Source organism: Eubalaena glacialis, chromosome 1, assembly GCF_028564815.1.
Source record: "Eubalaena glacialis isolate mEubGla1 chromosome 1, mEubGla1.1.hap2.+ XY, whole genome shotgun sequence".
NCBI classification, from domain to species: domain Eukaryota; kingdom Metazoa; phylum Chordata; class Mammalia; order Artiodactyla; family Balaenidae; genus Eubalaena; species Eubalaena glacialis.
In genome coordinates this window covers 240,127,324-240,143,998 of record NC_083716.1, presented here as the reverse complement: position 1 = coordinate 240,143,998, position 16,675 = coordinate 240,127,324, and the positions used below count along the sequence as shown (strand labels likewise).

Sequence of the window (16,675 nt, the reverse complement as noted above, 5' to 3'; positions counted from 1 at the left end):
GCCTGCTGGTCGGGCTGTAGATTCTTTTTCTCTACTTTTTGTTAAAAAGACATTTTTCTTACAAATTGGCGATAAGAAAAAACAAACAAAACATACAAAATGTTAGTGGGCTATGTGTGAACGAAAGTTCAGTCGTGAAATTTCTTCATAGTAATGTTTACAGAAAAAGCCCATCTTTCCTGATATGCTGTCATACTCCTGTTAAAACCCCCAACCGTGACGGTCACTCTCGCAAGGCACCTGACAACCAGCTTGCTTCTCTTTTGCCTCTTGGAGGCTGGAGGGTTCGTGAGCCTCGCCACCTGCATGTCCCTCCCTGCCCCGTCCCCACCTGAGCCGCGGCGGCTGGGGACTGTGGGCTCTGCTCAGCACATCTAGGACCGAGCCCGTCTGCCACCCGTCCCCACCCCTCCCACCCCGTGCCTGCGATGGGAGACCGGGCACCGCCCTCGCTGCTTCTCTCTCCTCCTCAGCCCAGTGTGGTCACAGCCACCCTAACTGCTGTGCTGAGCCCTCCCTCCATTCCCTCCAGCTCCAAACCTCCCCCATGTGGCCGAGCCGGGCCCCCACGCTTGCACAGCATCAGGGAGAGCCCACGTCCTGCTGGCGTGGCGTCCCTGTTATGTGGTCGCTGGTGTCCCCCCTGCTAGAGTGTGCCCCACGGGAGAGGCATGTCCTGTGCTCTCTGTCTGGGGCCGCCTCCCCAGAGCCCAGAACACTGCCTGCCCCAGACATGCCCCTAAAGGAATGTGTATTAAATGTGTGGACATACCGTCCTGAAAGGCCGCCCGCTCCCCAGTGCTTTTCTCTAGAGAGCCGCCCTCTGTCCCATGCGGTTGTGACCCAGCACCCATCGCGGGCCTGGCCACAGGAGGTGCTGGTCACGCATCTGCTGCCGGAGGGGCTGTGCCGTCCTCACTGGGGATCCACCCACCACACTGACCACGCTGGGTAAAGTGGTCAGTTATTCTGGACTTACGCTGTGGCCGTTTGGCGTTATCAAGGAATAAGATATTAAACGGAATAAACTTCCCATTTAACCCTTTGAGTACTGAACCGTTCCAAATGGAAACCTTCTAACACAGACCATCTGCGTCCCCCGAGTGAGTGAAGGACAGTGTTGGGGCACGTGGCGTTTCCCTGGACGCGGGTGGTTTCCAGGAGGCCCAGGCTCCATCCCCCCTCCAGCCTGGCCCTGTGACCTTGGGCGAGTGGCTTCCGCCCCTGAGCCCAGCTGTCCCCTCTGGGCACGAAGCCCAGGGATTACGTCTGGCCCACTCAGCAAGGCAGGGGGCCCTGGAGGGAGACCCTCGGCCCCAGATGGATGTCCTCCCTGCCCCAGGACAGAACACTCACAGGGGAAGAGGAGCTGCCTCCGAAGAAGGTCACGCGGTACCAGGTGGCTACGAACACCCAGGAGGCGGAGAAGCCTGGGAGCTCGGGGAAGTAGCGCCTGACATCCTCTGTGGCCCTGCGCAGCGTGGCTGCGTCGGTGGCCTCCCGGTAGTACACGTCGCCTGCACGCCGGTTGTCCACGTCCGCCCAGAAGGCCGCCACCACGCAGCGGTCCTTGGCGATGGGGAAGGCCACCGGGGTGAACTGCGAGACCTCCTTCAGGAAGGAGATGATCCCATTGTTGTTCACCTGTCGGGGCAGAAAGCCAGAGAGGGGCCAGGTGGGGGCCTCCCCAGCCTCACCCCGGGCGCCCTCTGAGGCTGAGCCAGCCTGCGGCAGGGTATTTTCAGGATGGCCTGACAGTTCCTGGGCCCTGATTTGGGATCCCTGGGCCTGCTCCAACCCCTCCCGCACCGGCCGTGGCTCAGGGCACAGGCTCTGACCTGTTGGCTGTACACAGTGCCCTGCAGAGTGCCTGGCCCGGGGCTGCCAGTGTGGGGTGGGGATCCCCCAGTGTGGGCCCTGGCTTTGGGCGGTAGGGGGCTCAGACCTGCCCAGTGGCCCCAGCTCCTTGGTCGGACTCCCATCAGGGGCCGCAGGAGGGCAGGGCAGTCCCAGCCTCTGAGCCAGGTCGGGAAGGGTGAGCAGGAGGCATGCTTGCCGAGCAGGGGTGGGGATGGGCTGGGACCACTGTGGACAGGGGAGGCTGGGAGGGCCTTGACGGCCAGGTGGGGCACCTGTGCTCAGGACTCCAGGTAGTGGAGCCCCAGAAGGCCCCTGAGCACAGGAGGTGAGGCGGCATCTTTGTGGTCAGACACAACTGGTTCTAGCGTTGACCCTGCCACTCTCTAGCTATGCAGCCACCAGGCAGGTTAGGCTTTGCCTCTCTGTGCTCTGGCTTTTCACCTGTAGGATGGGGCAAACACTCATTCTGGCCTCACGGGGTGCTGGGCAGGGTTGAGTGGATTAATGATCACAGAGTCGGCTCTAGACCATCACGATTTATCCTGGGAAGACTGTAGTCAGACCGTGCTTTTAGAAATGACCCTTCGGGTGAGGGCGGGCTCTGTAATCCACACCAACCAAAAAGGCAGATAAATACACCTCTCTTCTTTTTTTTAAATAAAATTATTTATTTATTCATTTATTTAATTTTTGGCTGCACTGGGTCTTTGCTGTTGCGTGCGGGTTTTCTCTAGTTGCTGAGAGTGGGGGCTACTCTTTGTTGCGGTGCGCGGGCTTCTCATTGTGATGGCTTCTCTTGTTGCGGAGCACGGGCTCTAGGCGTGCGGTCTTCAGTAGTTGTGGCACACGGGCTTCAGTAGTTGTGGCTCGCGGGCTCTAAAGCGCAGGCTCAGTAGGTGTGATGCAAGGGCTTAGTTGCTCCGCGGCATGTGGGATCTTCCCGGACCAGGGCTCAAACCTGTGTCCCCTGCATTGGCAGGTGGATTCTTAACCACTGCGCCACCAGGGAAGCCCAATACACCTCTCTTCTTAAAGGCACCGAAGAGTGAACAAGGGAGCATATTTCAATTCCAAATCTTGGACAAGAAGAGACTGGAGGTGAGCCCAGTACTCAAAGCTCCTTTCCCCCTGAGTGAGTGCATCTGCAGATGTAGAAGCCACAGCTGCACGACAGACCTGTAATTTTTGTAGCCTCACGGAGGGAAAGAGATAAATGCCAAAACTCGGGGCTAGCTCAAGGTGAGGAACCTGATAACCCCCACATTAAGCTGGGGTCTCTAAGGCCCCCCTCATAATCAGGGTGAACCCAAAGTAAGTGGTCCTTATGCAGATGTACACTACACCTTCCCTTCACCTGGGCCATCCAGGCACTTTGAGCCTGGAACTTAGATTAAGGTGGTTCCTGACAGGGAGCATCCCTAGGTTCCAGGCAGGAGTAAAGAAAAACCCTCCCTGGAGGAAGATGGTATCATCTTAGGCCTCAAGTTATTCCTGTAAACATTTGTTCAAATACAAATTCCAGGACACAGTCAAAGATAACCAGGCACACAAGGAAGCGAGACACTGCTAACAGGAATAAGCAGAAATAAGAGAAACATCAGATACTGGAATTATCAGACACAGACTATACAATAACTAAGTTTACTATGTTCAAAGAAATAAAATGCAAGCTTTAAAATTTCTTCAAGAGACTAGCCAGAATAATCTTGAAAAAGAAGAACAACATTGGAGGACTTATACTTTCTGATTTCAAATCTTATCACAAAGCTACAGTAATCAAAACAGTGTGGCACTGGCACAAAGACAGACAGATAGATCAATGGAATAGAACAGACAGCCCAGAAAGAAACCCTCACATATATGGTCAGATGATTTTCAACAAGGGTGCTAAGACCATTCAATGGAGAAAGGACAGTCTTTTCAACAAATGGTGTTGGGAAAATTGGATATCCACATGTGAAAGAATAAAGTCAGACCCTTACCTAACACCATTTACAAAAATTAACTGAAATGGATCAAGGGCCTAAATATAAGAGCTAAAAACATAAAACTCATAGGAAAACATAGGGCAAAAGCTTCACAACACTGGCTTTAGCAATGACACCAAAGGCACAGGCAACAAAAGAAAATACAGACAAACTGGAGTTCATCCAAATGAAAACCTTTTGTGCATCAAAAGACACCTTCAGCAGAGTAAAAAGGTCATCCACACATGGGAGAAAATATTTGCAAATCATATATTTAATAAGGGATTAAATAAGCCAGAATATACAGTAAACTCCTACAACTCAACAACAAAAAGCCAAACAACCTGATTAAAAAAATGGGAAAAGGACTTGAATAAACGTTTTTCCAAAGAACACATACAAATGACCAACAAGCCCATGAAAATATACTCAACGCCACTAATCATTAGAAATGCAAATCAAAGCCACAGTGAGCCACCACGTTACACCCATTAGGATGGCTACTATTTTTTTAAAAAGCCAGAAAATTACAAGCATTGGTGAGGATGTCGAAAAACTGGAACCCATGTGCACTGTTGGTGGGAATGTAAAATGGTGCAGCCACTGTGGAAAACAGTAGGCAGGCAGTTTCTCAAAAAAACTACAAATAGAATTACCACATGATCCAGTAATTCTACTTTTGGGTATATATCTGTACTAGTCTGATTGGGCTGCCATAACAAAATGCCACAGACTGAGTGGCTTAAACAACAGAAATGTATTTACCCACAGTTCTGGAGGCTAGAAGTTCAATATCAAGGAGCCACTAGGGTTGGTTTCTAGCGAGGCCTCTCTTCCTGGTGTGTAGATGGCTGCCTTCTTGCTCTGTCCTCACAGGGCCTTTCCTCTGTGTGCACACGAGGAAGGAGAGAGCTTTCTGGTGTCTCTTCATCTTCTTATTGGATTAGGGCCCCACCCCTATGACCTCATTTAACCTCAATTACCTCCCTAAAGATCCTATCTCCAAATACAATCACATTTGGGGTTAGGACTTCAGCATATAAATTTTGAGGGACACAATTTAATCCACAACAATACCAAAAAGAATTAAAAGCAGGGTCTTGAAAAGATATTTGTATACCCATGTTCATAGCAGCATTATTCACAGCAGCTGAAAGGTGGAAACAACCAAAGTTCCATCAAGGCATGAATGAATAAGCAAAATGTGATATATGTATACAATGGAATATTATTTAAAAAGGAAGGAAATTCTGACACATGCTACAACATGGATGAACCTTGAAGACGTTATGCAAAGTGAAATAGCCAGTCACAAAGGGACACATGCTGTGTGATTTCACTTATATGAGGTACCTGGAGTAGTCAAAAATCATAAAGACAGAAAGTAGAATGGTGGTTGCCAAGGGGAAGGGGAATGGGGGAAGTAGTGTTTAATGGATATAGACTTTCAGTTTTGCAAGATGAAAAGAGTTCTGGAGATGGATGGTGGTGATGCCTACACAACATGAATGTCCTTAATGACACTGAACTTACACGTAAACATGGTTAAGATGGTCAATTTTATATTATGTATATTTTCCACAATACAAAATTTTATTAAAAAATCATCAGGATTGGAAATTATTTTTTAAAACCCATTTAAAAGAACTAAGTAGAAATTCTAGCACTAAATTAAGAGAATTTCTGTTTAAATTAGACATTTAAGAGCAGGTTTGATGGAACTAAAGAAAGAGTGAGTGAACTGGAACTAGAAGACAGGTCAGAAGGAACGATCTGCAATTTAGAACAGAGACAAAAAGGTGGAAAATGAAGAAAAGATCAGGAATATGGGAAGCAGTAAGACAGCCAAATGTATGATATGGAGCGACAGAAGGCAAAGAGATACAAATGCAATAGTTGGGAAATTTCCAGAACTGATGAAAGACATCAGATTGTATATTCAATAATCCCAGTGATTCCCTACCTGGAAAAAACAAAAACAAAGCTATAGAAAACAAACGCTGGAAATGCAGAAAGTCAATGACAAGGACACAATCTTAAAAGGAGAAAACAGATAAATTACCATTAAGGGCATTACAGGTAAACTGACAGCTGACTTCTCATAAGCAACAATGGGAGCTAGAAAAACAGTGGAATTATATCTTCAATATGCTGACAGATATATAAACTGCCAACATAAAGTTTTATACTGAGATAGAATATCCATTACTGCTGAAGGCCAAATAAAGATAATCCATACAAATAATACATAAATAAATAAATAAATAAATAAATAAATAGCAGACCCCTACTAAAAGAAATTCTAATGGGAATGGGACTGGTGTGGTCTTCTAGCTGACCCACACTAAAAGAAATTCAAGTAAAAGGAAATTTAAGGTCAGAGATGCAAAAAGGAAAAAAGGACAAAGAAGTTGTTATGAGGCCACCATCACCCTGATACCAAAACCAGACAAAGATACTACATAAAAAGAAAATTACAGACCAACATCACTGATGAATATAGATGCAAAAATCCTCAACAAAATACTAGCAAACAGAATCCAACAACACATTAAAAGGATCATACACCATGATCAAGTGGGATTTATCCCAGAGATGCAAGGATTCTTCAATATACGCAAATCAATGTGATACACCATATTAACAAATTGAAGAATAAAAACCATATGATCATCTCAATAGATACAGAAAAAGCTTTTGACAAAATTCAACACCCATTTATGATAAAAACTCCCCAGAAAGTGGGCATAGAGGGAACCTACCTCAACATAATAAAGGCTATATATGACACACCCACAGCAAACATCATTCTCAATGGTGAAAAACTGAAAGCATTTCCTCTAAGATCAGGAACGAGACAAGGATGTCCACTCTCACCACTATTATTCAACAGAGTTTTGGAAGTCCTAGCCACGGCAATCAGAGAAGAAAAAGAAATAAAAGGAATACAAATTGGAAAAGAAGAAGTAAAACTGTCACTGTTTGCAGATGACATGATACTATACATAGAGAATCCTAAAGATGCCACCAGAAAACTACTAGAGCTAATCAATGAATCTGGTAAAGTTTCAGGATACAAAATTAATGCACAGAAATCTCTTGCATTCTTATACACTAATGATGAAAAATCTGAAAGAGAAATTAAGGAAACACTCCCATTTACCACTGCAACAAAAAGAATAAAATACCTAGGAATAAACCTACCTAGGGAGACAAAAGACCTGTATGCAGAAAACTGTAAGACACTGATGAAAGAAATTAAAGATGATACCAACAGATGGAGAGATATACCATGTTCTTGGATTGGAAGAATCAATATTGTGAAAATGACTGTACTACCCAAAGCAATCTACAGATTCAATGGAATCCCTATCAAACTACCAATGGCGTTTTTTACAGAACTAGAACAAAAAATCTTAAAATTTGTATGGAGACACAAAAGACCCCGAATAGCCAAAGCAGTCTTGAGGTAAAAAAACGGACCTGAAGGAATCAGACTCCCTAACTTCAGACTATACTACAAAGCTACAGTAATCAATACAATATGGTACTGGCACAAAAACAGAATATAGATCAATGGAACAGGATAGAAAGCCCAGAGATAAACCCACGCACCTACGGTTAACTAATCTATGACAAAGGAGGCAAGGATATACAATGGAGAAAAGACAGTCTCTTCAATAAGTAGTGCTGGGAAAACTGGACAGCTACATGTAAAAGAATGAAATTAGAACACTCCCTAACACCATACACAAAAATAAACTCAAAATGGATTAGAGACCTAAATGTAAGACCAGGCACTATAAAACTCTTAGAGGAAAACATAGGAAGAAAACTCTTTGACATAAATCACAGCAAGATATTTTTTGATCCACCTCCTAAAGCAATGGAAATAAAAACAAAAATAAACAAATGGGACCTAATGAAACTTAAAAGCTTTTGCACAGCAAAGGAAACCATAAACAAGACGAAAAGACAACCCTCAGAATGGGAGAAAATATTTGCAAATGAATCAATGGCCAAAGGATTAATCTCCAAAATATATAAACAGCTCACGCAGCTCAATATTAAAAAAACAAACAACCCAATCCAAAAATGGGCAGGAGACCTAAATAGACATTTCTCCAAAGAAGACATACAGATGGCCAAGAAGCACGTGAAAAGCTGCTCAACATCACTAATTATTAGAGAAATGCAAATCAAAACTACAATGAGGTATCACCTCACACCAGTTAGAATGGGCATCATCAGAAAATCTACAAACAACAAATGCTGGAGAGGGTGTGGAGAAAAGGGAACCCTCTTGCACTGTTGGTGGGAATGTAATTTGATACAGCCACTATGGAGAACAGTATGGAGGTTCCTTAAAAAACTAAAAATAGAACTACCATATGACCCAGCAATCCCACTACTGGGCATATACCTAGAGAAAACCATAATTCAAAAAGACACATGCACCCCAATGTTCATTGCAGCACTATTTACAATAGCCAGGTCATGGAAGCAACCTAAATGCCCACTGACAAACGAATGGATAAAGAAGATGTGGTACATATATACAATGGAATATTACTCAGCCATAAAAAAGAATGAAATTGGGTCATTTGTAGAGATGTGGATGCATCTAGAGACTGTCATACAGAGTAAAGTAGGTCAGAAAGAGAAAAACAAATATCGTATATTAACGCATATATGTGGAACCTAGAAAATGGTACAGATGATCCAGTTTGCAGGGCAGAAGTTGAGACACAGAAGTAGAGAACAAACGTATGGACACCAAGGGGGGAAGCGGCGGGGGGTGGGGGTGGTACTGTGATGAATTGGGAGGTTGGGATTGACATGTATGCACTGATGGGTATAAAATGGAGGACTAATAAGAAAATAAATAAATAAACATTAAAAAAAAAAGGAAAAAAGGACAAAGAAGTTGTTATGGGCTGAATGTTTGTGCCCCCTCCCCTCAATTCATACGTTGAAACCTACTCCTCAGTGTGATGGTATTTGGAAGTGGAGCCTTTGGGAGGTGATTAGCTCATGAGGGTGGAGCCCTCATGAATGTGTTTAGTGACCTTAAAAATGAGACTGCAGGGAGCTCCCTTGCTTCTTCTGACGTGTGAGAACGCAGCGAGAAGATGGCCATCTATGAATCAGGAAGTGGTTCTTCACCATACTCTAGATCTGCGGACCCCTTGATCTTGGACTTCCCAGCCTTCAGAACTGTGAGAAATAAACATCTTTTTTTGTTGTTGTTGTTTAAACCACCTGGTCTGTGGCATTTTTGTTACAGCAGCCCAAGCAGACTAAAGCAGAAGGTTTGAGAATAAATCTAAATGAACATTGACCACATAAATAATGCTTTGTGGAACTGTGCTTAAAAATATATAGAATTAAAATCCATGACAATAATAGCCTGTAAGTTGGGGGAGTATAAATCATGTTAAAGTGATTCAAGGTCACTGTATTTTCCAAGAGAAGGACAATGGCATTAATAAACTTATTAGTGAACATTGATAATTAAAAGCACATATTGTACTGTCTAGGATAATCACTGAAAGAATAGAAATAGTGTAGATAGTCCTAACTGATGGGGGGATAAGATGGGATGATTAAAATATTTGACATAAAAGACGGCAAGAAAGGAGAAAAAAAAGAAATATAAAGCAGGTGGAACAAACAGCACAAGAAGATAGTAGATTGAAACACAAGTACATCAATAATTCATTAAATGGATATGATGTTCCAGTTAAAATATATACTATAAATTAATCAATGAATAAAACATTAAAATACTATATATAATACCATTCAAATGCTAAACAAAGGAAACCCGGTATAGTTATATTGTTTTCAGGGAAAGTAGACCATAAGGTAGTAAGTATTGTTAGAGATAAATAGGGTTACTTCATAGTAATAAAGAAAGATATAACAATTTTGTATTTTTATATACCTAATAAGAAAGCCTCAACATATATAGATGAAAAACTGACAAAAGAAAATAGGTCCATTCGTGTGATGAATTGGGAGATTGGGATTGACATATATACACTAATATGTATAAAATGGATAACTAATAAGAACCTGCTGTATAAAAAAATAAATAAAATAAAATTCAAAAAAAAAGAAAATAGGTCAATTCATAATCATGGTGGGACATTTCAACACATCTTTGCTAGTAAAATATACACTAGGCAGACAAAAATAATCTGTCAGAATATAGAAAATTTGAACAATGTAAATAATAATTGACCTAATATATAACACAAATATAACATTAAAATTTACCATATACTGACCACATAGCAAGTGTCAACAAATTTCAAATGACTGCAAAAAATATAGAGTTTGTTCTCTGGCCACAGTGCAATTACACTGAAAATCATAACCCCCAAAAGGTAGAAAATTCCTATGTATATGGAAATTAAGAAATATAAATAACTTTGGACAGAAAGATAACAAAAGTGTTATTTAGCAACAACATGTGAAGGTATGGTGAAAGCAGAACTTAAAAGCAAATTTATAGCCACATTTTACCACCACATTACTAAAGGTCTATTTATAGCAGTTCCTTTTACCCAGGAAAAAATTACAAGGCAGAATAAAAGGTAGGAGACACAGTTTGAAGAGACACAGCAAATATCAGAACCAGACATGGCAGGAGGTTGGAATTATCAGACTGGGAATTTAAAACAACTCTGAGTAATATGCTAAGAGATCTAATGATAAAGTAGATGGCATGCAAGAACAGATGGGCAATGTAATCAGAGAGATGGAAACCCTATGAAACAACAAAAAGAAATGCTAGAGATAAAAAGCACTGTAAAAGAAGTGAAGAATGACTTTGATGGGCTTATTAGTAGACTGGATACAGCTGAGGAAAGAATCTCTGACCTTGAGGATATTTCAACAGAAACCTTCAAAATTGAAAAGCAAAGAGAATAAAGACTGAAAGAAGAAAAAAAAAACACGGAATAAATTATCCAAGGACTGCTGGACAACTATAAAAGGAGCAACATACATGTAATGAGAATTCCAGAAGAAGAAAGAGAGAAAGGAAGAGAAGAAATATTTGAAACAGTAATAACTGAGAATTTCCTCAAATTAATATTAGACCACAAACCACAGATCTAGGAAGCTCAGAGAATACCAAGAAGGAGAGGTGCCCAAATCCCCTAGGCATATCATTTTCAAATTATGGAAAAATCAAAGATAAAGAAAAATTCTTGAAAGAAGCCAGAGGGAAAAAACACCTTACCTATAGAGAAGCAAAGATAAGAATTATATCTGACTATTCCTCAGAAACAGTGCAAGCAAGAAGAGAGTGGAATGAAATATTTAAAATGAGAGAAAAAACCCACCAACCTAGAATTCTGTACCCTGCAAAATTATCCTCAGTGAAGATAATCTTTAGTGAAGGAGAAATAAAGGCTTTCTCAGACAAACAAAAATTGAGGAAATTTATTGCCAGTAGACATGCCTTTCAAGGTATGTTAAAAGAAGTTCTTTAGAGAGAAGGAAAATGATATAGATGAGAAAGCTGGATCTACATTAAGAAAGGAAGAGCATAAAAGAAGGAATAAAGTAATAAAGGTAAACTAAAACTTTTATTTTTCTTATTCCTAACTGATCTAACAGATAACAGTTTGTCCACAATAATAATACCAACAATGTTTTCAATCATATTATATATGCATATGTATGTACACACACACATATATATATAATATATATATTATAAAACTCTAAGACATTGATGAAAGAAACTGAAGATGACACAAATGGAAAGATATACTGTGCTTATGGATTGGAAGGATTAATACTGTTAAAATGACTATACGACCTAAGCGAATCTACAGATTCAATGCAATCCCTATCAAAATACCAATGGCATTTTTCCACAGAACTAGATCACATAATTCTAAAATTTGTATGGAAACACATAAGACTGTGAATAGCCAAAACAATCTTGAGAAAGAAGAACAAAGCTAGAGGTATCACACTCCCTGATTTCAAATTATACTACAAAGCTCTAGTAATCAAATAGTATGGCACTGGCACAAAAACAGACACATAGGTCAATGGAACAGAATGGAGAGACCATAGATAAATTCGCTTACATATGGTCAATTAATATACAACAGAGGAGGCAAGAATATACTATGGGGGGAAAGACAGCTTCTTCAAGAAATGGTGTTAGGAAAACTGGACAGATATATGCAAAAGAATCAAACTGGACTACTTTCTCACACCATATAAAATAATAAACTCAAAATGAATTACAGACTTAAATGGGGGGGAGGGATAAATTGGGAGATTGGGATTGATATATACGTGCTACTATATATAAAATAGATAACTAATAAGGACCTACTGCATAGCACAGGGAACTCTACTCAATACTCTGTAATGACCTATATGGGAAAAGAATCTAAAAAAGAGTGGATATATGTATATGTATAGCTGATTCACTTTGCTGTACACCTGAAACTAACACAACATTGTAAATCAACTATACTCCAATAAAAATTATATAAAAAAGACTTAAATATAAGACCTGAGGGACTTCCCTGGTGGCACAGTGGTTAAGAATCCGCCTGCCAATGCAGGGGACATGGGTCCGAGCCCTGGTCTGGGAAGATCCCACAAGCCACGGAGCAACTAAGCCCGTGTGCCACAACTACTGAGCCTGCACTCTGGAGCTCCTGAGCCACAACTACTGAGCCTGCGTGCCAAAACTACTGAAGCCCGAGCTCCTAGAGCCCATGCTCCACAACAAGAGAAGCCACCGCAATGAGAAGCCCTCGCACTGCAACGAAGAGTAGCCCCCACTTGCTGCAACTAGAGAAAGCTCGCGTGCAGCAATGAAGACCCAACACAGCCAAAAAAAAAAAACACCTGAAACCATAAAACTCCTAGAAGAAAACATAGGCAGTACACTTTTTGACATCAGTCTTAGAAATTTTTTTTTTGGATCTGTCTTCTCAGGCAAGGGAAACAAAAGCAAAAATAAACAAATGGGACTTAAACTAAAAAGCTTTTGCACAGCAAAAGAAACTATCAACAGAATAAAAAGGCAGCCTACTAAATGGGAGAAGATATTTGCAAATTATATATCCAACAAGGGGTTAGTATCCTAAATATACAAAGATTTCATACAACTCAACATTAAAAAATCTCAAACAAACAAAAAAGATTAAAAATGGGCAGAGAACCTGAATAGATTTTTTTCCAAAGAAGACATACAGATGGCCAACAGACACATGAAAAGATGTTCAACTTCACATCATCAAAGAAACTCAAATTAAAACCACACTGAGGTATCACCTCACATGCATCAGAATGGCTATTGTCAAAAACACAAATAGGGGCTTCCCTGGTGGCGCAGTGGTTGAGAATCTGCCTGCCAATGCAGGGGACACGGGTTCGAGCTCTGGTCTGGGAAGATCCCACATGCTGTGGAGCAACTGGGCCCGTGAGCCACAACTACTGAGCCTGCACATCTGGAGCCTGTGCTCCACAACAAGAGAGGCCGCGATAGTGAGAGGCCCGCACACCGCGATGAAGAGTGGCCCCCGCTTGCCGCAACTGGAGAAAGCCCTCGCACAGAAACGAAGACCCAACACAGCCAAAAATAAATAAATAAAATAAAGAATTATTAAAAAAACACAAATAAAACATGTTGGTGAGGATGTGGAGAAAAGGGAACCCTTGTGCACTGTTGGTGGGAATGTAAATTGGTGCGGCTACTACAGAGAACAGTATGGAGGTTACTCAAAAAATTAAAAATAGAATTACCAGCAATTCCACTTCTGGATATTTTTCCAAAGAAAACAAAAACACTAATTTGAAAAGATATATACACCCCTATGTTCACAGCTGCAGTATTTACAATAGGTAAGATATGGAAGCAAAATTAGTGTCCATTGATAGATGAATGGATAAAGAAGAAGTGGGATATATATGTATATGTATGTGTGTGTGTGTGTGTGTGTGTGTGTATATATATAATGGAATATTACTCAGCCATAAAAAGAATGAAATCTTGCCATTTGTGACAACATGGATGGACCTAGAGGGTATTATGCTAAGTGAAATAAGTCAGAGAAAGACAAATACTGTATGATTTCACTTATATGTGGAATCTAAAAAACAAACAAATGAACAAACATACAAATCAGAAACAGACTCATAGGGAACAAACAAGTGGTGGCCAGAGGGGAGGAGGGGTGGGACAATGAGTGAAACAGGTGAGGGAGACTAAGAGGAGGTACAAACTTCAGTTGCAAAATAATGTGTCACAGGGATGAAATGTACAGCATGGGGTATATAGTCAATAATATTTTAATAACTTGGTGTGGTGACAGATGGTAACTAGGTCAATCATAATTCAACTAAAAAAACCCAAAAGCCAGAAAAGAGTGGAAGACAAAAGTAGGAACAAAGAGCAAAGGTAACAAATAGAAAACAGTCACAAGTATTGTAGATATTAATCCAACCATATTAGTAATCACTTTGAACATCAATAGTCTAAAGGCACCAATGAAAAGACAGAGATTGTCAGAGTGGATCAAAAAACAAGACCCAACTATAAGTTGCCTACAAGAAACTCACTTTAAATATAAAGACGCATATAGATGAAAGGTAAATGGATGGGGGAAAATATATCATGCTAACACTAATCAAAAGAAAGCAAGAGTTGCTATATTAATTTCAAACAGAGCTGACTTCAAACCAAGGATAGTTATCAAGGATAAAGAAGGGCATTTCATAATGATAAAGGGATCGGTTCTCCAAGAAGTCCAGACAATGCTTAATATGTATACACCTAACACAGCATTGAACTACATGAGGCAACAGCTGACAGAACTACACGCAGAAATGGACAAGCCCACCATCACAGCTGGAGACTTCCGTCGTCCTCTACCAGAAATGGACAGACCCAGCAGGCAGAAGATCAGGAAGGACATAACCGAACTCAACACCACCAAACAGCTAGATGTAATCGAAATACCACCTCACCCAACAACAGCCGAAAACACATTCTTCTCAAGCTCACAAGGAACATTCACCAAGACAGACCACATTCTGGGCCATAGAACGCATCTTATGAAATTAAAAAGCATAGAAATCATACAATATTTTGCTCTCAGACCACACTAGAAATCAGCATGGGGTATACAGTCAATAATATTGTAATAACTTGGTGTGGCGACAGACGGTAACTAGGTGACAGATGGTAACTAGCAAAGATAACTGGAAAATCCCCAATTACATGGAGGTTACACAACACACTTCTAAATAACACATGGGCCAAAGAGGAATGTCAAGAGAAATTTAAAAATATTTGAACTAAATGAAAATTAAAGCACAACTTATCCAAAATTGTGGATGCAGTGCCTAGAGGGAAATTTATAGCACTGAATGCATACATTAGAAAAGAAGAAAAATCTAAAATCAATAATCTAAGTTTCCACCTTAGGAAACTAGTAAAGAAGAGCAGAGTAAATGCAAAGTAAGTGGAATAAAAGAAATAATAAGAATTCAAGAAAAAAAAATTAATGAAATTGAAAATAGGTAATCAATAAAAAAAATCAACAAAACAAAAGCTGCCTCTTTGAAAAGATCAATAAAATTGATAGCCAGGCTATCTATGAAAAAAAGAGGACACAAATTACTGACATCAGAAATGTAAAAGGGAACATCAGTACAGATACCATGGCCATTAAAAGGATAATAAAGAGATAATATGAAAAAAATCTATGACCATAAATTTGATAACCTAGATAAAATGGACTGATTCCTTGAAAAACACAAAAACACAAAACTCACACAAGAAGAAACAGACAATCTGAATAGGCCTATATCTATTAAAGAAACTGAATCAATAATTAATAATCTTCCAAAACAGAAAGCACCAGGCCAGATGGGTTCACTGGTGAATTCTACCACACTTAAGAAGAAGTTATACCAATTCTCTACAATCTCTTTCAGAGGATAGAAGCAGAGGGAATACTTCCTAACTCATTCTATGAGGCCAGCATCACCCTAACACCAAAACCAGACAAAGACATTACAAGAAAAGAAAACTACAGACCAATAGTGCTCATGAACATAGATACAAAAATCCTCATCAAAGTACTAGCAAATCAAATCCAACAATGTATAAAAAGAATTGTATACCACAACCAAGTAGGATTTATCTCAGATATGCAAGCCTGGTTCAACATTCAACAACCAATTGATGTAATCCATCACATCAAGAGGCTAAAAAAGAAAAATCACATGATCATGTCAATAGATGCATAAAAAGCATTTTACAAAATCCAACACCCATTCATGATAAAGACTTTCAGTATTCTAGGAATAGAGGGGGATAAAGAATATCTACAAAAAACCTACAGGTAGTTATGAAGAACCTACGGGCAGGATGGGAATAAAGACGCAGACCTACTAGAGAATGGACTTGAGGACACGGGGAGGGGGAAGGGTAAGCTGGGACAAAGTGAGAGAGTGGCATGGACATATATACACTACCAGATGTAAAACTGATAGCTAGTGGGAAGCAGCCGCATAGCACAGGGAGATCAGCTCAGTGCTTTGTGACCACCTAGAGGGGTGGGATAGGGAGGGTGGGAGGGAGGGAGACGCAAGAGGGAAGAGATATGGGGATATATGTATATGTATAGCTGATTCACTTTGTTATAAAGCAGAAACTAACATACCATTGTAAAGCAATTATACTCCAATAAAGATGTTAAAAAAAAACAACACCTACAGGTAACATCATACTTAATGGTGAGAAACTAGACGCTTTCCCACTAAGATGAGGTAAAAGGCAAGGATGTCCCTCT

General features: G+C 40.7%; 1 protein-coding gene across 9 annotated transcripts in view; it reads right to left on the bottom strand.

Moving 5' to 3' along the window:
* Positions 1–16,675, bottom strand: part of SNED1 (sushi, nidogen and EGF like domains 1) — an 88,143-nt gene that overhangs the window by 55,934 nt on the left and 15,534 nt on the right. For all 9 annotated transcript variants that reach the window (XR_009700805.1, XM_061189157.1, XM_061189170.1 and 6 more), the window contains exon 2: positions 1,357–1,644. Coding sequence is in view for 8 of the 9 variants with exons in the window: in XM_061189157.1 (XP_061045140.1) it covers positions 1,357–1,644 (288 nt within the window). In the remaining variant the exon portion in view is untranslated. The remainder of the gene's footprint in view (positions 1–1,356; positions 1,645–16,675) is intronic.